Source organism: Pagrus major, chromosome 18, assembly GCF_040436345.1.
Source record: "Pagrus major chromosome 18, Pma_NU_1.0".
Lineage (NCBI taxonomy): Eukaryota > Metazoa > Chordata > Actinopteri > Spariformes > Sparidae > Pagrus > Pagrus major.
In genome coordinates, this window is record NC_133232.1 from 33975931 (window position 1) to 33997653 (window position 21723).

At 41.8% G+C, this 21723-nt stretch overlaps 1 protein-coding gene across 1 annotated transcript in view; it reads right to left on the reverse strand.

Moving 5' to 3' along the window:
* Nucleotides 1-21723, reverse strand: part of slit3 (slit homolog 3 (Drosophila)) — a 265906-nt gene that overhangs the window by 220998 nt on the left and 23185 nt on the right. The window contains 2 exon segments of the mRNA XM_073486879.1: nt 15321-15392; nt 20523-20594. Coding sequence (XP_073342980.1) covers nt 15321-15392; nt 20523-20594 — 144 coding nt within the window.

Sequence of the window (21723 nt, forward strand, 5' to 3'; positions counted from 1 at the left end):
TGTGTGTGTGTGTGTGTGTGTTTCTCTTCTGTCAGAAATGGAGGGAGAGGCAGAAACAAACAGGGAAACTGCACATTCAGTCTGTGTGTGTGTGTGTGTGTGTGTGTGTGTGTGTGTGTGTGTGTGTGTGTGTGTGTGTGTGTATTTGTGTGTATTTGTGAGTGATGTATAAATATATCTCTACAGGTTTTAAAGTGGCTTTGCGGTGGTCTGTATTTAGAGGAGGCCTGGTTTAATCTTCTCTCACCCCATTCATGTGGCTGAGTCTCTCTCTCTCTTTCTCTCTACTTCTGCTGAGTCTTTCATTTCCACTATCTCCGTTCTCCTCACCTCTCGTCCCACCGTCAAACTGTCCCCAACTTTGTCTCCCTGTCTGTCCATCACACACTCACACACACACTCACACGCTCTAAATCCTCTTACAGTGCCTCAAGAGAAAGAATGTGAAGTAGGTTTCGATGCTGGTTGCTGGTTTTTGCCTTTTAAGAGATTTACAGTTTTTGGTGATGACTCTGTATTTCACTAGAACCATCACTACCACCATACCGCTGTCAGCATCCCCGAATGTACGGCCTTGCTTTCGGGATCTCTCAAAAATACATTTTCTTCCTTCCTTCAGTCTCTGTAAACACTGAACAAAAGGGTGACAAATTAAAGGAAAAACCAACACAATTTGCAAGGGGTTGTTTCACCACAAGCCTCGCTTCAGTTGCTCCTTGGCAAAGATTCCCAAAGTCTTTGGGCTCCACTGTTTTGCCATCATCCTGACCAAATCAGACAATCAAATCATATAAGCTCGAAATCCAACGAAAGCTCAGTACAGATTAATGTTATACTTCTACATATAATCTGCATTATTCCTCTCAATATTATCACCTTTTTTTTTTTTTTAAATAAAATTAGCATAGATTACATTGATTGCCTTTTATGTTGCTTTTCTAGTAAGTCACAATCAACATCAAGGTATGGTGGCCAGTGGCCATTGTTATGTCGGTCAGTTATTTATACCTTTTATTTCAGTCTCGCTTTCAATCTTGATGCCGACTGAACAATGTTCAAGTGCTGCTTGAACAGATACAGATGGAAAAGTATTCACACACTAACGTCCAAAACTTCAACACAGGTTGTAGCACTCCACTGGAGAAGGGGCTGAACTAGCATGTCTTTCAATCAATGCCGATTGAGCTGGAGCCGACTGCGCAAGAAATCAACATTTGACTCAAGAATCAATGCTGATTTTGCCCTTTTCCACTTGAGACAAAAGCCAGATACTAGAGGGGTTTTTTTGTCCAGTGTGAAAGGGGTTTCTAATGTGTACCATATATCATATTTTCCATATTTTAATTGTCAAATTTGCTGCAATAGCTCGGTATAGTTACCGTGAAAATCAAGATGATTGGTAGGCACTCTGTCGTGCATCTGTGGTATTGTTAATGGAAATGTTTCTAAAGTGAAGACCATTAGCCTCACTGCTTAGATTCACAAAGAGGATCTTTGGCTGTTCAGCTGAAGGTTTGCTCTTAAAGGGATAATCATGTTGGAAGTGATTTATCAAATGTCCTTAACTCAATCTGTTATCTTACACTTAAATCTGGAACTCTGAAAACTTCAGCTCCATTTGCTTTGCTTTGGAAGAGCGAGCAGCAGCAGCCCTCTAAAATTTGTACTGTACAGCAATCCAGCTGATTTCCAGCCAAATCGACAAGGTGGCACACAATGTTCAATTCAGTTTAAAGACTGTGCTAAAGCTGCCAATCTTCTTGGTGGTGGGCTTTTTTTTTTTTTTTTTTGCAGTGTTTATTCTAATGTTTCAGCTGCAATATGGACATGATTTAGTGATGTAAAAATGTTGCATGTCGCAGCTTATGTTTGTTATTTCTGCTGTTGACTCATCCGCAGCGGTACATGGATGATGTAAAAGCTTCCAGCTTTTAGACCTACTTAGTAATGTCTTCATAGCCAGAATGTTACGCCATCGTAACGTAATGACAAACAGACAAACTTTGATTCAGTCACACTCTGCAGTTCACTGCAGGGAGAATTTATTTCCAAAATGTGTTGTGTTACAGGCAAAAACTGAGCAGGATTTTATCCTCAATAAAACCTGTAATGCAAGATGTTCAAATTACTCTGAAGATTTCACACTCAACTCGAGGGGAAATGCTGATGTTTCTTTCACCTACTCTACTCATTCATTCTTGAGAGGAGCCGCATACAATTTAACAACATCATTATCCATGGTTTATTTTGATTGATTGAAAAGTAAACCATCTTAATACTGCTTCAGCAGGATTTACACGCCACCAGGACACACATCTAAGACAAGAGGACATTTTTGCAGCTTCTTTCATCTTAAATCTGCTGAGGAGCAGTTGCTACATGTGAGAGCCCGGCCTTTGTGTGAATGTGTTTGCGTGACAGCAAGACATACGAGGAGAGAAGGACGGAGCGACAGAGCTGCTTCGTGTTTGTTTGTGTGTCTCCACAGTGCGTGGGTCGATGTGTAAATCTGTAGTGTTTCTGTTACTGCGCGTGTGTGTGACAGATACAGAGAGTGTTTGCAGGTCATGCTGTGTGTGTGTGACTCTGATTACACGAGAGGAATATCAACAGTTTGAGTTCATTTGTAACAATCAGACTTTATTTAAACAGAATAAATCACAAGTCTCACTTCTGACACGCACACATTCACTTGTAAGGCCCAAACACAGAGTATGACTCTCTGGACACCTACATGTGTCTGCCCATGTGTGTGCAAATGTGTGACATTAGCCAGTCCCAACCATGAACTCTGTAGCCATAATAATGGTCAACAGTGAAAGCAGTAGCTATGTAGACCTCCCACAAAGTAAAAAAATATTACGTGAAAATACACACTCACACATGTACAGACTTTCATTCACTAAACCCTAAAGGAAGGACATCTAATAACCCAAATACTAAAATGGAAAATAAAAATGTCATTATTGGGTGATGCTGCACCCTGAACCCTGTCTCCAATTCCAACATTTTTTAAAGGAGACATATTATGCTCATTTTCAGGTTCATAATTTTATTTTTGGTTACTACTAGAAAAAGGTTTACATGCTTTATTGCTCAAAAAATGCATCAGTTTTCTCCTACTGCCGAGGGCTGCTGCCCTGCCCCTCCGTCTGAGACACTGTTTTAGCTCCTGTCTCCCCAAACACGCAGTCTGCTCTGATTGGTCAGCTCACACATGCCTGAGACAACACCGCAAACTGTTTCGCCCGTTTCGGCTCTGATGTGTTAGCTTCACCTCTGCTGTGAATATAGGCTTAAAATTATGTAAATGTGTGACATGGGGACATATTGAGATGTCAAGAAGTCATGGAAGTAAAGGCCGGACTATTGACGAGGCATTTCAGGCACTTCAGGAGCATGTTTTCTGTGGGAGAGAGGAGCTCCCGATGGTGTGGACCTTTAAATGCACAAGAATCTATATAAAGCACGGAAGGAGAGGAAAAAAAAAAAAACATAATAGGTCTCCTTTAAATTTTGGCTTCCTACAGCGTCAGGGTCAGTGTTTGACATTACAGTTAATAAGAGGACACAAACTCTCTGGTCACATGCATGAAAGTCACGTAAATTGTAAGATGTGGAATCATCCAATTGGGACATAATTCTTGGGAATACCAGGCTGTTTCAGGACATGTTGGTCTTTTATATAGTTTCCCAGGACTTTCCCATGAGTACAGAGCTGCACTAAAGAACACCAGGCCGAGTGGGAGTCCTGTACAACATGTAACTTGACTCACGCACAGACACAGAGAGGTTTCAGCACTTTTGTGGCCCCACACTGAGCTGCAGCTTGAATTTATACTGACTGTAAGCCCACATGTCACCTTACAGTAAATAACCTGGAAACACCGTTTCCAAGAATTCAAGAGGAGACCGAAGACAGACACCATTAGATGACCTCACCGTAACTCTACAACAGCAGTTAGACTGTAGGTCGGGTTTCAGCTGCAACAACACTTTAAGGGTTTATTTTGAAATCCGATAGCCATTACTTGAAAAATGAGATGTACTTGTAACATGTTTAAACGTACAGTATGTCATTTTTTACATGCTTGTGTTTAGTATGTCACTTTTGTTTAGTCACGTCGGCCAACTTCCTTCCTTACTCTTTGACGTGTCATCTGTTATAGCAATAGGTGACCAAATGAAACTGACTAAAATGACAGATTTCTCTCAGTGGAGACATTGTTAGAAACATTTGGGATAATGTAAGTACACACCTCAATAACATCCATAACAAAGGTCTAGCTGTTTTTAGACATGTTAATGCAGAAATGTTATATATGATGCCTTTAATAGCATGCAAATTTAACTATGACTTCTTCAAGAAACGACATGACATATAAAACAAAAATATTACAAAAATATTAAAATGTACTGTTGATTACGGGGTAAAATGGAGTTCAGGTTAACATTTCAGCTAGATTGGCTTTTGCTGCATTTTTTTCTTTCCTCTGTGGCGATCATCTCTGAATTTCTGAGTGGTCCCCTCGACCCAACAATTCACTGTGCTGCCCGGGAAACTGAGAAATCGACTTTCAGTGACAGAAGTAAAAGCTTTGTTGAGGAAAGCCACTGTCTTTTTCTATCATCTTATACACATGAATGTAATTATGGGGGACATTACATTTGTCTAGTGGTTTGACTCTTGTCAGTGATGTAGTGTAGAGCCCATATGACTCCATTCTGCTTTTACTACTGAAACCCACACCATGAACACATGTACACACAAATACACACACAAGCAGCCAAGATGCCAGTTTTTTAAGCATCCATTAGGGAAAATAAAGCATCTCAAATCAGAGCAAGATCATTACTCTGGTCTGCAAGAAGGAAAAAAAAACAATCAACAAAAGCTTCTATTCCCTTAAAGCCCCTACTCGACTTTCTCCTCCAGCCTCCATTCCTCTATCGTTCCTCTTTACCTCTACCTCCTTCTCATGTCCTCACCCATCACCCTTGGCTTGTCTTCTCCCCCGTCTTCCCGCCTACATCCTCCCATTCCCTTCATGCCTCCCTATTCATCTCCTCCTCTTCATCACTTCTCTTCCTCCTCCTCCTCCTCCTCCTCCTCCAGCTTTCCAGGGAGCCAGGTCTGTTTCTGATTAGCGTTCTCATGTAAACCTAAATTGTGATTAAACAAACACTGTGCGAGTGTGTTTGGCCACGTATCAAGTTTGCCTTTCTCTTAAACATATGTACACGCACACACACACACACACACAAGAGCAAAGCCAGAGACATGCATATAAGTAGACATGTACAAACAAATGCAAGACGTAAACGAACGCATAAGCAAATATGCAGACGCAAGCAAAGACACAAATTACTACACTATGTACACACATGACCATGTATAGGAATATACACTACACACTGTATATTCACACTCATATCGACCATAATTGCACATAAAGACATGCGACTTTAATCACAATCATTGGCACACATGGATATACAGTGTTTGCCTTCACACATCTGTATCGCCCTATAGAGTAAACAGGTCACAGGAAAAAGTCAGTGAGTTTTATCTATGTGTACTTTCAGCTCTGTGGCTACTTCCCCCATCCAACTCACCTTCACTTTCAAGCATAAATTACTACCACATGCAGCCTCTGTGCTATTTCAGTGTGAGCATATAAAAATTCCTTGCCATAACAAAAAATATATATATATATCTACAGGCCTCCAGCCTCCCACGAACATTTCATAGGTTCTGGCCCTACGGCGAGCTAGCTAGCTGGTTAGCTGCTACGGTAGGCAAGCTGAAAGGGGAAAGGTGTTGCTGCTGTGAACTTTAAGACCTCCTGGCTGGTGAATTCACCCCGCAAAGAAACACGTTGGCTTGTTTTATTCACACTTACACATGGGAAGACACACACATGCCTACACACACGCACAGACCACATAACTTTTGGCCTCTTGACACAACTCTTCACAGCAAGAGAACCAAACTTTTACTTGCATGTTCTCATTCACAAACTTTGCAAAGAGCTGGTGCGTGAGACTGAATGTGCACACAAACACTTGTACAATCAGATTCATATGCACAAAAATAACCTTGGATTTCAAACCAAGAGTAACAGATTCATTTCAACAGCCGGATGCTCAATAATAATAAGCTTTCCATGCAAAACCAACACAATTTGATTCATGTCCCAGCTGTTAAAGGACCAGTATGTAGGATATTCAATATATTTGCAGAAATTGAATACACTATTCATTGTTTTCGTCAGTGTTTAATCATCTGAAACTATGAATTATTGTGCTTTCGTTACCTTACAATGAGCCTTTCATATCTACAGAGTGAGTGGGTGGGAGTTTCTACAGTAGCCCAGAACGGACAAACCAAACACTGGCCCTATTGAGGGACTTTCAGGTTTTTAAGCAGCCAACACAATGTGCAACCATGCTCTCTTCAATATCTTAAGTCCTGCACACTAGAACTTGTGAACAATGTCAGTGAAAGAAGTTTGTACATGAGTGAAAGACACCAGCCTGTCTCATGTGTAATGATCTGTACCTGTAACACCTGTAAAAAGCCAATTACAGATCCATTCATGTGTAAGACTTTCTACAGGAGGAATCTCACCAGGGAAATGGCATTTCTTTAATCCCCTCAACTGATTACAGAAACCAGGGTTAGATGATGTTGTAGAAATCATGTTACCTGTAACTTGTTAATTCATAAACACACTCAGTATCACATTTTCTACCTTAATGTTAGCATTAGTAAGTATTTTTAGGACAGAATGAAGGCGTGTCTGAGACATTTGGAATCACACTTCTCCTGGCTTTTTCCAAATCTCTCACATTATCCTGATATCATTCACTCTCTCCCTCTTTCTCTTGCTCGCTCTGCCTCTCTCTCTTGGTTTTCGGTATCTCTGCAGTGTGTATTTATCTAAATATGTCTTGAGACAAAATCGCACTGCCGTCTGGGCTGTGGGAAATGCGCGCACACACACACACACACACACACAAGCCGCCGAGAGCAGCCTTATTTTAGAGGAGCTCTGGTCAGGTTTGCGCTGTAAAAGTCATCCTTTCCCGCGAATACCAGTGAATCTCAGTGTGGGCCCTGTGGTGCAGCTCCATCCTCGAGCCTACGGCCTCCAGCTTTATGCCAGAGGACCTGCTGCCATCTCAACCAACTAGCCAACTGTTTTCCCTTGTTTTGGAAAGCAATAACACCAAGTAGGCTTGAATATAAGTAAGACTGATAAACTTCAGTGTACTGCTGTGCATGGGCCCTGTGGTGCAGCTATTGTGTCAGGTCCCACAAGCCTTGTGGTGCAGCTGCATACCATGGTTTGTACTTCTGAGTCATGTTTAATTATTAGGAAGTTCTGTCGTGGGTGTGTGGTTTAGTAAAAAAAGTCTGCCATGCAACAACACACACACACACACACATCGACCCACACACACACACGGACCCACACACGCAGGGCCGTAATCTTGCATCCAGCGCCTGTGGTGTTAAATCAGCGGGAGAGGTGGCGTGAGAGAGAAACACACTTGTGTGTGTGTGTTTGAGACTTATTTGTTTCCCGCCAGCACCGAATGTGTGAAAACCAAACAAAGGACCTGGAGTCTAAAGTGACAAGAAAACAATCTTATGTTTCCTGACAGCAATACAAACACTGACGCTGTTTGTTCTGTTTGTGAGTGTAACAGACAGAGAGGGCTTACGATATGGGAGAAAAAGGGGGAAGAAAGTAAATGAGTGAACCGGCCCGTGATGGAAAAAGAGGAGACACACACATAAGTTCAGGCAGTTTACATTCACCCTTCACCCATCCAGACCATTCCCACCAATCGCCACCGAGGCCCTGTCTGTCGCAAGCCAATCACTGGACACACAGCGCACGCCCACTTCCTGTAACTCTAACCATAACATTCCAGCAGGTAAACTATGGCAGTCGCCTCTAAATGGACAATTAGTCAAGATTAAAGGCAACCTCCTCGTCTTTCTCCATTAACTTAATTTGGAGGAAAAGACATCTCAAATGACCCCCCCGCCCACCCTCCGCCCGCTCCCTGTAGCCTTCCCTCCCTCCCTCATTCCTCGCTCTCCATCCAGCTTCTTTTCCACTGGCTAAACCAGTAAAACTTACAGTAACTGGGGAGAATGACGTCCACACTTTCACATCTGGGAGATGCACTGAAGCATTTTGAGGTTAAGTGCCTTGCTCAAGGGGTAACCTAACAATGCTGTAGAGCTGTCTCATTACCGCCCACTCATCAGTGCAGGGATTTCAAATGGCGACCTTCCAGGTCATGATTTGTTGACCATTAGACTCTTGCCAGTCATTCTCCTTCTTCTACATATCCATCCGTCCCTCTCTTACTCTCCCCCTTCCCCCCAGAGCTGTCCCCCTTTTTCCTCTCTTTCAGGTACACTTTAACTTTTTAGGAATGAACCTAATGCTGTTATCCAGACTGAGAGGACATGTAAGGATTGAACATCATTCTCAAGGACACTTTGACTGGATAAAATCCTTCACCGGCATCCCTCTGGACGGGAACTCGCTTCTCGTTCCATTAAGCATCCGAAAAACCCTTTTAGGCTGAATGTTTGGCTGCTGACATCCTTGCGATGATGCATTTTATATCCTGCAGTGAGGACAGTGGGGGACAGCAGCAGTGCTAAAGAATAGGAAGAAGCTGAAAACTTAAGAAAGACACAGGAGTTTGCAAGATTTACTAGGCTAGAGCCGATTATCAAGCTAAAGTGTTGGGTTCTTTTATCAGTTTTGTATTGTTTACATTAGCCAGATACTTGTTGCAATACTACATTTGCTAATTCACAATAAACATGATTTTTAAAAGAAATTCGACCATAGATTATCTTTTCTTATAGTGATTTAATCAAAGTGAGGTAACCTTTGTGGGTAAAGTGGCCTTTACAGGATAATGGCAAATGGTTAAACATTGTGTAGAGGTAGTAATAATAATAGAGTCAGCCAGTGAAGCTCAAGAGTTTCTGGAATTACAGTTTTCCTTTGTCAAGCTACATACAGTATACAGCAGACAGCTGATCCTTGAAAGTAATATTTGGTTGCTCCAACTGCTCTTTGAGGTCTTCACAAGCACCTACAACAAGCCCTCATATTTTCTATGGAACAAGCGGAATAACTGTGGAAAACTCTGCAAAAGAGAAAAGAACCCCACAGATGGAGGAGGTGAAGAAGTGGAAGAGGGAGGGCGAAAAAAAACAGGCATTCACTGGACAAGAGCGCTCCGGTGTTGTGTCAAAGTCTGTTCCCCAACGTTGATATGTGTTTTCCCTAACCGCCGGGACTCGAGACGGTTCACAACCGACATTCTTTCTACTGGATCGGTAGGTAACAAGAACCGCCTGCATATGAATACAATTCGGTGTTTTACTCTGCCTTGTCATAGCACTGAGATTGGGGTTTCTGGGTCAAATTGGGATTCTTACAGTTGTTCTTTGCTTTGGGCAGCAGCCAGGCCATTAACGGCAGCCATGTTGTTAAAGATGTCGCGCCAACAGTAACACCATAAGGAAAACTTAGGAGGGGGAAAAGTTGAAAAGTTGTTCATTTCTGCTTTAAAATATGGGGACCCTTTATTGAAAATATGAGGAGGGAGAGGTGTCAACCTGGAAAATTATTGTATCAGACTGTACTGTACTGTTTATCTGCCAGGATTTCAGTTTTCTCGATCATCTTTCATTTATTTTGTTCTACTCTGTCCAGTTTATTTATTTGTTTCTGTTTTTTCAGTCTCCATAAATGTTTAAACACAGTCAAAAATCACATCCTACATTATGTAATACTCAGCATATGCGGCCCCAACTGGAGCTAAAGTGGTGAGGGAAAAGAGGAAATATCTCTCGTGTCTGACGTTGCACTCATTTTTCTTCTTCGTCTCACCCCTCTCCTCTCATGCAAACCAATCAGCTGAAACCTGAGCTGCTTTAATGGGGGGGAGAATGATGCTGCTTCACGAGTATCACTGGCTGCACACCAGCGCTGGTTCAAATGCTGAGGGGCCCCTGAATGCAACACACACTCACACACTTTCACAGGCACATAAAACATGCACACACACGCACAAGCTACCAGAGCAGAAAGTGAAGATAACAGGATGAGGCTCAGTCTGGGTCAGTGTTATTAGACAGGAGACTAACAGCCATCAAGTCACTTAGCAAAGTAAACCTCCCTGATACACTGTGATGTGCACCGGAGCGTGGAAGCCCTCTAACCAATGGCTTGCATTTTTCCATCCGAGCCATCGTGATTGTTGCTTTTCAAACCAGAAGTTCATTGCTTTTCTCGCATATTTATTCTGCTCAGAGTCTGATCTCAGTGTGTGTGTCAGTGTGTGTCTGTGTGCATGTGTTGTGAGACCACAGTCTCTGCAAACTGTGGGGGGAAAACGACCACAGACTGCACACACTGAAACCCACAGACTCCAGTCCACCATCCATCTATCTCACCATCCCTATCTTTGTTTTCTCTCCCCCCTACCGAGCACCTAGTGGGGTCACGGACTCCAAACCCTCCATCCATTCACCCGCTCCCTTCATCCTCCACCAGCATCCTTTCATCCATCCATCTCCCTCCTTCACATGACCTCCCCGATACCTATCGTTCATCCGTCTTTGTCAGGCACTCACTATCCGCACTTACTGCTCAATTAGAGCATTTTCCAATAAGACACAAAGCCAACCTCTTCGATTCGTACGCTCCATTGAATCCAAGACTGGCAAAAACTATTATCCAGCCTGATACCTCTTGCCCTTACCTCCCACCCTCCTCGAGAGCAGAACCTCCAACCCATGCCTATTTTCCCTTAATGCTCATCCAGCTCCTTCCCTCTCCTCCCATCTCCAAACCTCAGACCACAGGGCTTTAATAGGAGGGTTAAGAGGTAATTCCTATCACACTGCCATCATTTAATATCTAACCGAGGCTGACAGAGAGGAAGGTTACGAACCCAAACCAGAAAGCCACCAGCAAACCTCCCTGTCTCCTCCTCCTTAGTCTCCTGCTGTTATCCTCTCTTTCAGGCTCCTTCCCATAGACTTTCGCTCTTTTCCTGCCGTTGTTCTACCTCCATTTCTTCCTCTTCTGTCAATCTCTAGGAGACACGCTCTCTCATCTACATACCTCGCTATTTACATTACCGGCACTTCCTTAATTCTCCGAAAAAAAACACAGCGCGGAAGGGATAAAAAGCCCCCGAAAAATGGAGGAGAAAAGTGGAAAGAAGAAAAAAATAAATAAAGAGCAGGAGGAAACTCCAGACACTGTAATTTAGATTGTGCTGATGGCAAAGTAAGGATATAAAGAACATGAGATTTATAATGTTAAGTTTGGAACACGTTCACCCTTTCCACTCTCTTACTGAGTTGTCTAAGAGCTCTGTAGGGATCCATAATCGACCGGCGATAAATAAGAGCTATCGAGACCAATTAGAGGTTTTATGGAATAGTAAGCCAGGCGGTGGAGGAAATAAGACTGTCACTCGCGAAGAACAAGAGAAAAGAGTTGGAAATAACAGTGAGAGTGTGTGTGTGATGGAGCATGTGTGTGTTTTTGCACGTGTTTGCATCCGTCACTGTGTGTGTCCTCGATGTTCACATGAGAAGTTTTGACTGTGTGTGATCCTGGAAGCCGCAGTTGACGTAAATGACAATTTGCTCTCGGCCGTAACAGTCGACTTTGCCGTCTTCAGCGATACATCACGCGTCACCACAAAATGTATGAAACACATGATCCGTCTGTCCAGAGTCTTAAATAGAGGTTTCACAGCGTGCACCCCACAGAGAGGATTTCATCTTTTTGTGGCTTTTCTCTGCCAACGCAAGAGATCATGTTGAGAAGGCGTGACAGAAAATACAAGTTTATTTATTGTCATCGTCATGAACCACCATTATTAACGCTGTAACTGTTGTTTTTGTTGGGTTTTTCACATTCCATTATACCTTCACAATACAAGCTCTGATTACAAAAGAAGTGATGTCTTTTAAAGAGAAACTTCACTTAAATTTGTTCAATAAATTGCTCAAGAGCATATTGTAACCTGCCAATGAGGAGCATGTATTCTCAACATGTCAACTTTTCAGGCACTTTTTAGATAATTTAATGAATTTTAAGCTTTTTTTTCCCCAACGTTTATCTGAAAACATACAAATTGCAAAAAAACAAGCAGATATTCAGTTTTCTTGAGACAGAAAAGATCTGGGGTTTTTTTTGCTGTTTCTTTTTACATTTTTCTTCAATAACAACTGAGTTAATGTTGAAAGAGGCAAAACACAGGTATAAAGTTTTTGCGGTACGATAATCATCTAAGAAAATATCATTTTTTCATGGTATACAATTTTTATTTTATCATTATTAGTAGTAGCAGTAGTATCAGTTACATGACCTTTAATAGGATAAAAACAAAAGAGTATTTTAGTAGAACAAACACCTTATTATAATTTCACAAAATGTCCTGGTAGACACAAAACTTTATATAAACTTGAAAACAATACAGTAGATAGAAAAACTGTTCACAGAAAGCTTTTTTAAAAAACTCCTGCAGCATAACCGGCCACCAAAGTGATCAAAGTGATCAGTATGTTCACAATAGTCTACTACTTCCTGCCAAGCTTTAAAAGTATGAAGAGGTGATTATGAAACACCTGAATATGTATTTTGATATTTTACGACAAAGCTGTTGGAAACACATCGATGTTATTATATACATCAGTCGTTTGAGAGGCCATTTTGATACGTTATGACCCTGCAATGACACGTCATTAATATGCGTGTTGGAGTTTATGTGTTTTTATTGTTTGCATCTGTCACTGCGTGTGTGTCCCTTGTGTTCACATGAGGAGGTCCGGCTGCGTTTAATCCCGTTAGCCACAGTTGACGTAAATGACAATTGTTTTCAGTCTTAGCAGTCAACTTTGCTGTCTTTAGTGATGCATCACACACCACCACAAATATATAAAACACACACTCTGTGTCCAGAGGTTTCCCAGTGTGAACCCCCCCCCCCCCCCCCCCCAAGAGGATTTAATATTTCTGTGGCTTTTTCTGCCAACACAAGAGATATTGAGAAAGCGTGACACAAGTTAATTTATTGTCATCATAAACCATCATTATTATAACCGTATTTGTTGTTTTTGTTGGGTTTCTACATTCCTTCGCTCTTTCATAATAATTCTGATGAGAAAAGAGTGATGTAGAGAAAATCTGACAGTTAGATTATAGATATATTGCACAAGAGCATATTGTAATTGTTGAAATGAAAAAAGCTTGTATTTCAACAGGTCAGCTTTACATTCAAAAAAGTGTGCACTTTTCAAATAATTCAATGAGGTTATATAACGTTTTCTTTTCACTAAAGACAAAGAGGAATCGCTTGAACCCAAAAAAAGAGCATCTCATCCATCAGTTTATCTGAAAACCTAAAAATATGCATTTTTTTTATTCTCCTATTTACTTTTGATAAGACCTATGTTAACATTGGAAGGGGCATACTGTTGACAGATGAGACGATGTACTGTAGACTTTGCGGTTGATATCAAAATAAGTTACTCAACTGAAACATACTGACGGGTAGCATTCGTCCAAATGTCCTCAGTGACCTTTTACTTTAACAAATCTACTTTTTGTGTATCAAATACCCACTTCCTGTTGGCTTGAAAAAGTGGCTGTTAAAGTTTGTGAGTTTCTCCTCGACAAAGGATAGCGACCTTGGACTTTAAAGCAGCTTAAAGTAGCTACAGTAGAATGGATTTCAATGGGAAAAAAACCTCAGATACTCCTGCTGGATAATCCACCTTCGGTCCAAGTGAGCAGTGTGTTCACAACAATCCTGCTCCACCAATAAACCACTTAATCTGCTACTTCCTGCAAAAGCTTTCAAGGTATGAGGATACTGCAACACTTGACTGGTGCTTTTTCTGATTTTGTGCCGAAAACTGTTCGGATGATATCGAACATATTTATTGATATACATCAGTCATTTGAGGGGACATTTTAACACATTATAATAATGCAACGACGTGACATTATAATACGCTGTAAATGTTGTGAAGCCAATAGCTGCCACTCTGAGAAAAAGTAAGCTACAAACTTTTAAGACCCGCTTTTCAAGGCTACAGGCAGTGAGTTTTGGATGTTCAACATTTCAGTGGTGTAAAACAAATAAAGCTTCAAAAATGTCGAAAACAACAAAAAGACCAGACGGGGAAGAAAAAACGTTTTCAACAAAGAAAGGTTACAGTAGCTTCCAAGGCCGTTCTGCCTCATGGAAACATTATAAAAGAGAGTGAGAGAAGTGAGAAGTTTAATGTCCCAGTGCTGGTATTCCCTATCCTCACACCTTGCAACATACACACACACACACACACACACACACACACACACACACACACACACACACACACACACACTACACACTTGAACACATTGATATGCAGACACAGTGTATTAATACAGTGGATGCATGTGCACACTTACACATTCAAGTATGCACATAATAATAACTCCAGTCACATACAGTCAAAAGCAAGCATGCACAAGAGACACACGCACACAACAAATACACACACACACACACACACACACACTGGGTCTACCTCTGGCTTTACTTGAAAGCAGCCCAATACAAACATACATAAAGTTTAGAAGGTGTTTCAACCTTCAACCTAAGCTGACAGAGCCTCTCTGAGGATAAGACAAATAGAAAACCTGAGTGGAAAGAAGGAGTGTAGACAGAGAGAGCACAGGGGGAGAAACAGAGACAGGGTGGGTGCACAGATGGGACTGAAATGCACGAAGAGAGAGCTAGAGAGTGTGTCTGGGAATGTGTGATGAAAACGAGAGAGAAGCGGGGCAAGTGGGAGTCTTCTCAGCATCAGTATGACCTGCTCTTACACTCTGAATACTCTGGGAAAACTCAATATTCCCGAATAAAAATTCCGCCCAGGTCCAAGCAAAACATTCACTCCAGGCACACTTTCACCTCTTAAAATCATGCACACACACACACATGCATGAACATCTGACACGCACACTCTTTTTCACCTCTCGACAGGAGCACAGAGCGGCACTGTGTCACCTGGCGTGGGACTTGAACCCTCAACCCCTGGATGAAAGTTCTGACATTGCACCGTGGCCGTGTTTTCAAAACGGATCACGTAACACATCAAAAGAGACGGAGAAGGTCGTCGAGGGAGAGTCAGAGAGGGATGGGAGGGTTTGAGGAAACCACTGGATGGAGAGATGGAAAAACAAGAAAGGTGTACTCACAGGCGTCCTAGTTTGGGGTTGGACTGGAAGAGAAGCTCTGGGAGGAACTGGAGTTTGTTTCTGTTCAGTCGACTGTGGAGGGAAAAAGAAAGGGAATATATCTCACGTTAAAAGGTTACACATTGTAAAACTCATCTCAGCATGAACAGAAAAGGGCAAAGACACACACTCGTAGATCACCCAGATTCATGCTGTTGTGTTGACTGAACTATCACCAACCAGGCGACGGCATCACCTACAAGGTCAGCGGGTTCATGGTTCAAAGGTCAAACTCATGGGAATGTCTGTCTGGTTTCCTGTGATGGTGACCTGCAGGTTATCATGCTGTGTTTTGTGTGTGTGTGTGTGTGTGTGTGTGTGTGTGTGTGTGTTGTCAGTTACAGGTTATCGTGCTGTGTTTTGTGTGTGTGTGTGTGTGTGTGTGTGTGTGTGTGTGTGTGTGTGTGTGTGTGTGTGTGTTGTCAGTTACAGGTTATCGTGCTGTGTTTTGTGTGTGTGTGTGTGTGTGTGTGTGTGTGTGTGTGTGTGTGTGTGTGTGTGTGTTGTCAGTTACAGGTTATCGTGCTGTGTTTTGTGTGTGTGTGTGTGTTGTCAGTTATAGGTTATCCAGCTGTTAGCTCTCTAAAGCCAGTTATCGTTATCATCCTTGTTTGTGCTTTGACCTGGGAGTGAAAGGAGGAACAAGTAATTTTTACTGAGAGATAAGGAAAAGACAAAGCTTTGCCAAATCTAATTCACTTTATTAGCACTACTTTGAGTGTTTCCTCAATATATTTTGGTAAATATCTCAGACTGTACCATCAATCAGGGAATAGGAGTGCCAAGTGAACCACTGTGTATCTAAATGCCAAAATAAATCTAATCTCAGTGGACTATTTTATTTTCTGAGAGGACAAAAATGCACAAAATGCAAAAGCTTTGCCAAAGAATTCATATTTATTATTTTTTTCTCATTAATAAAACTGATAACATATCTGTCCTGCATTGCTCCTGTCAAGAACATTTGACAAGACATTATAAATGTGAGAGGTCTTGCACTCAGATTTTGAAGAAGTGGTGTCAGGTGCACGTAGCTCACATAAACAGTCATGTATCATTAAAAACATTTTCTGAAAACTGATTTAAAAAAAATAACTTTAAGATGCTCTTTACGAGATCATCAAGTGATCATTCTGCACAAATTGAAGAGCATTTGATTGGTAGGCTTTGTTCAGACTGATCTAAAACAGACTGTCTGTACCATTACTTGCACACGATCAAATGTGTCCTGACATCAGCAACTTATCTACATCAGGTAACTGTGGTAACGACATAGCCGTTAGTGACTACGTTCACCAGAAGCATCAGAAATGGAGATCCATCATCTCGCTGCTCAAACGATTGCATTTTCAGATCACGGAGCAGAAAATGTATTTCAGCGCGACTGCCTATAGAATTTGACTTTTTGGTTATGTGTCACATTGCAAGTGACACAAAAGACACTTTGAAATCCAATATTAACGACCAGAGTCTCTGACCTGCGAGGCATCTGTACAGCAGGAATCCAATTTCACATCACATTTCAAACCACCTCAAACATTTTATTTGGATTTCATATCATGAGGTTTTTTTTGCTGTCCAGACTTCCTTAAAGCAATCTGGATATAATCTGGAAATGCCAAAAAACGGATTGGGACTGGCAGTCTGAGCTTAGCCTTAGAGTATCAGACAAACAGTAATGGCCAATCAGGAGGAAGGTGGTAAGAGCATGAGGTGGTAAGGTGTGTAAACTCATCAGCTAGCATGGTTTGTTTCGTCTTCAATGAAGACAATTTTGCTGAATACAGAACACATAATAACAATCTACGGGACTGTTTCTCAACTAAAGTGAAAAGAAAGAGCAGCTTCTCAGGCCCAATGCCTTCTTATATTTCACATGAAAATACCATTCATTGTTTGAGTAAATTGAACTGACTATAAAATGAACACATGGCAATTATTTACAAAGGAATGAGAGGCAGAAGAAGATGGAGTGAGTGAAAGACTAGTGTTGACCACGTGTATGTGAGGGTAAAGTGAAAGATAGACTGTGTAAGGCTGAAAGATGTTTCTGTGTGTGTGTGTGTGTGTGTGTGTGTGTGTGTGTGTGTGTGTGTGTGTGTGTGTGTGTGTGTGTGTGTGTGTGCAGCAGGAGGGTGGGGTTGGCTGCAGCAGAGATAGATGAAGACAGTGTGACGTGAGGGAGTGAAAGCGTTATCAAGCTACCAAAGCATTTGGCTGAGAAACGAGGCGTGGAGGGGAAAACGTAAAGGAAAGGCGGGTGGAGGGGTCGCAGGGTCACTAAGTAGAATCTGTGCTGGAGAAGACACAGACACCAACCTTTTAACCCCTGTGATAATGATAATAAGACCCTGACTTTCACTCCTGTGTGCACCGATGGAAAGAGAGCCGTAGTCCAAAAAGAGACATCCACCATTTGAAATAATTGACCCCTGCTCCCAGAAAATAACTGCTGGTACGAAAAGTCAAGCGTACGATCGGCTTCTATTACATTTATGAGTCATTTTAAGATGTTCGCTCGCTAAACCGTTACAGTTTTTAAAGAGAAGAATCCTTTGTGTGTTTTCAAATAATAATGACGAGTTTATTCTACTTGGAACCTTTGAAATATAACCAGACCACAAGTCCATGGGCACTGTATTTTTAAATCTTGGAAAATTATCCCTATTAGTCAGAATCTCTAAGTCCAGCAGAAATGGTTTGGACACTAAGAGAACTAATCTCACTGGACCATTACCTCAAAATCCAGAAGTCAGGAAGACAAAATTACAAAAATCGCATTACTCGAAAAATCCCCTACTCTTCTTCCAAAATATCCACGGATACAAAATCTTATACAGAAACAAAAATCACCTAATCATTACTTTTGTCCATTTCAAGCCAACCCTGAGTCCCTAAATTACCAAATGACCATCCCCATGACTCCATAAATCATGTGCTGACATGCATGAATGTCCTCGCCCAAAGAGATGACTAGCTAAGCTCCATGTTTTTCACATCGTGACGCCATAAATCACACAGACTCAGCACCAAGACCTCTCAACCTTCAACTTTCACCCTGACAGGCACAACATCAGAGAACCTGTCAGCTAAGCATGTTAAAAAGCATTTCACTGTCAGCGAGGTAAAAAGAAAATCAAACCCTCGGTATTATCATCACTACAGCAGAAGCTTCTTAGTTTCAACCTAAAAGAAAACAAAGACGACTTTTAGTTTCCTCCTCAGATAGCCTTTAGGTCAAGTACAAAATGTCTTCTGTAATATCTGCGATAAACTCGATACATACATACAAACAAGATTGAATAAAGATTGCACACAAAGCAAAGTTTTTAAATGCACCTCTTGTGTGAGTTTTGACCCACAGCTATGTTGCCTCCTGTGCCCACCACCACCCTGTAACCTGTGACCCCTCCCGACACACCACATTAAAGACAAACACTAAAGCAGCCCATCACCTCTCACTTTCTACTGGATGTGTGAGCTCCATTTAGAAAGATACACATGTTGCTGCCACTCAGCATCTCCTCCGTCCAGGGTCAGAAGAGTGTGCTGTCACCTGAACTGAAATAAAGGGACAGTTCAACCCAAAATCAAAAATACATATTTTTGCCTTTTGCCTGTAGCGCTAGATCTAGATCTCTGTTTTCCTTAAGTGTCCAAGTTTTGGAGGGAGTAGCCTTCTAGATGTCGGCCTTCTCTCCAATATACTGTAACTAAACACTAAGCTTGTGGTGCTTTACGTACCAAAAAAAAGACATCTGAAAAACTCAACAGCAATGTCTCTCTCCAGAAATCATGACCAGGTGGCTCAAGATAATGTAAAGACATTGTTGGGAGCCGTTTCATGTTGGGATTATCTTCTTTTACCGAATTACACCCGCCAATCATATCACCACGCAGAAGGAACTGTGTATCTACTCACGGACGAGAGGATAGCTAACTAAGCTAACTAAGCTGGCTAACGTTACAGCCACAGCCAAAGAGGACAACATTAATGTTTACATCCTGCACTGTCATCAGCACAAAGTTTCTCATCCTCCAGTAGATGCACACTTCCTTCTGCGCGGTGATATAATTGATGGGTGTAGTTCGGGCAGTTTGTCACTGAGAGCACCACAAGCCGAGTGCCATCTAGTTCCATTATATTCGAGAGAAGGCAGACGTCCCTACAGCTGATATACTCCAAAACCAGGCAACTCACACCAAAACAATCTAGACGTATGCAGAAAAAAACATTTTTGATTTTGGGGTGAACTGTCCCTTTAGGTGACAACGTCTCCTTCTCTCCCTCATTCTTGCTCTATCAAAACTTTCTTCTACACGGCAGACAAATCTTTAGATTAGTATAGAAAGTACCCTGTGGAACCGGACAAAACTCATTACTTATGAGACTCGGGAGGTACACTGTGGAAAGACAAGGGGAAAATAAAAACCCTAATGAGCTTAAATAGTTAATAAACTGACATATCAGTGAAGAAATTCTCAGCTCCTGTCCAAGCCCACCAGCGTGAATTCAACACTGCTGAGAAAGCAAGTTTATAAATGCTACAGATCTCTAATAAGGCAATGAGACAGTATGTTACATCATCTGAAAAAAAGCAGGTGATGTATTTAGAAGACATTGTCAGAAAACAGTCTGTACAGCAGAAACATGGAAGCACATCTTCCCTGCAAAGCTGTCATCCCTCCAGCACACAGTCATAAACATGCAGGTGTGTGTGTGTGGGAAGTGTTGTGTTGTGCACTGACACCTCGATTCTATTGACTAGAGCCTTGGTGTGAGCTGACGGACGGACACACACACACACACACACACACACACACACACACACACACACACACACTGAACAAGGCGATATCTATGAGAGATTCCAAGCGTGTGTGTGAAGTGGATGGATTTAGGTATCATCCAGGTACACTCTTTGTGTGTCTTACAGACTGGACAAAAGTGTGTGTATGTTTGACAAGATAGAAAATCTGCCGTAGCGGATCAAATATTTGCATGTGTGTGCGTTTGTGTTTGCATGTGTGCATGTATGCCTATTCCTGGATGTTTATGCGTGTGCATTTTTGTAGCCCTGGTGAAATACTTTAAGTTTGGAGTGCATCTTTTTTTTTTCTCACTCACACACAACAGGTAGCAGGTGAAGATGGTGTACTTACAGCCTCTCCAGCAGTCTGAGGTCTTGAAAGGCTCCTCGCTCGACGACAGTGATCTGGTTGTCCTCCAGATGACTGTAGCGACGGAGATGAAGACACAGAGAAGAGACCAACAGTTGTTGTTATTATCACATCTAAAACAAACCCACAAGTCAAAAGAAATACCAGCAGACAAGTCAACACAAGAGAGAAATAACATTCAGTGTGAAAGGAGGCAATGCAAATTATCAGTAACATGAAGCAGTTGCAGCTGTCTTAAACATTTTTTCATTTAAATATCAAACTGAGGGACAAGCATGTAACTGATTAACTATCCATGGCCCAGCGTTACAAGCTGACCTAAACATGCAAGCCAAAGGATGAAACGCCAGATAAATCTCATTTACTGGACAGTGGAAACAGAGAAATCAGCCGCTTGCCAGATACAAATAAAGAGATTTCAAACATCGAGAGAGACACTTGCACTTTTAAAAAAACTGGTTGTATAAACAACCAATCATTACTCTGAACAAACGAATCTGGCGTGAGACAAAAGTTTAGAAAGTTTAAGACATGCGGCGTTTCGCAAACGTCACAAAGAAGTGAGCCAAAACAAACAATTAACAACCCATCCCTCTTCAACCCCTCAGCGGATAGCTTCTTCTCGTCTGTCTTTCCAGTGGCGCTCCCAGTGTAATGAATATTCCTCTTTTTCTCTTCTCCGCTTTGTCTGTGTTGTCTTGTTTTTTGGGGCGATTTAAGGTTTTCCAGATGGGAAAGAGTACAGATATGTGTGTTTATATTCTCTGTCTGAGGATGTTAAGAGTGACATCTCCTGAGAGAGAGGAGAGGAGGGGGATATCGAAGGGAAAACGTGGCTGATGTGAGAGGCAGAGGAAAGAAAAGGAGGAGGCAGCAAGAGAGAGGAGATGAAGAGACCCACGATGACAAGATGGATTGAGTAAGAGAGATGTTAAAGAAAGGCAGAGATAGCAGAGGAAGCCTAAAGTAGCTGCATCAAAAGAGACGACGTCTGGCCTGCCATGTGGACTTTGAATTGTTTAAGCACGACCTTCCTTTAAGTATTCTTTCAGTGATAATGTTTAGACATGCAGCTGGAGTACAGCCATTAATCCGTATGTCATACCGGCTCTTTACATAAACACACATACACACACAGGACACACACACACACAGAGACACAAATCTGTTGGACTGAAACATG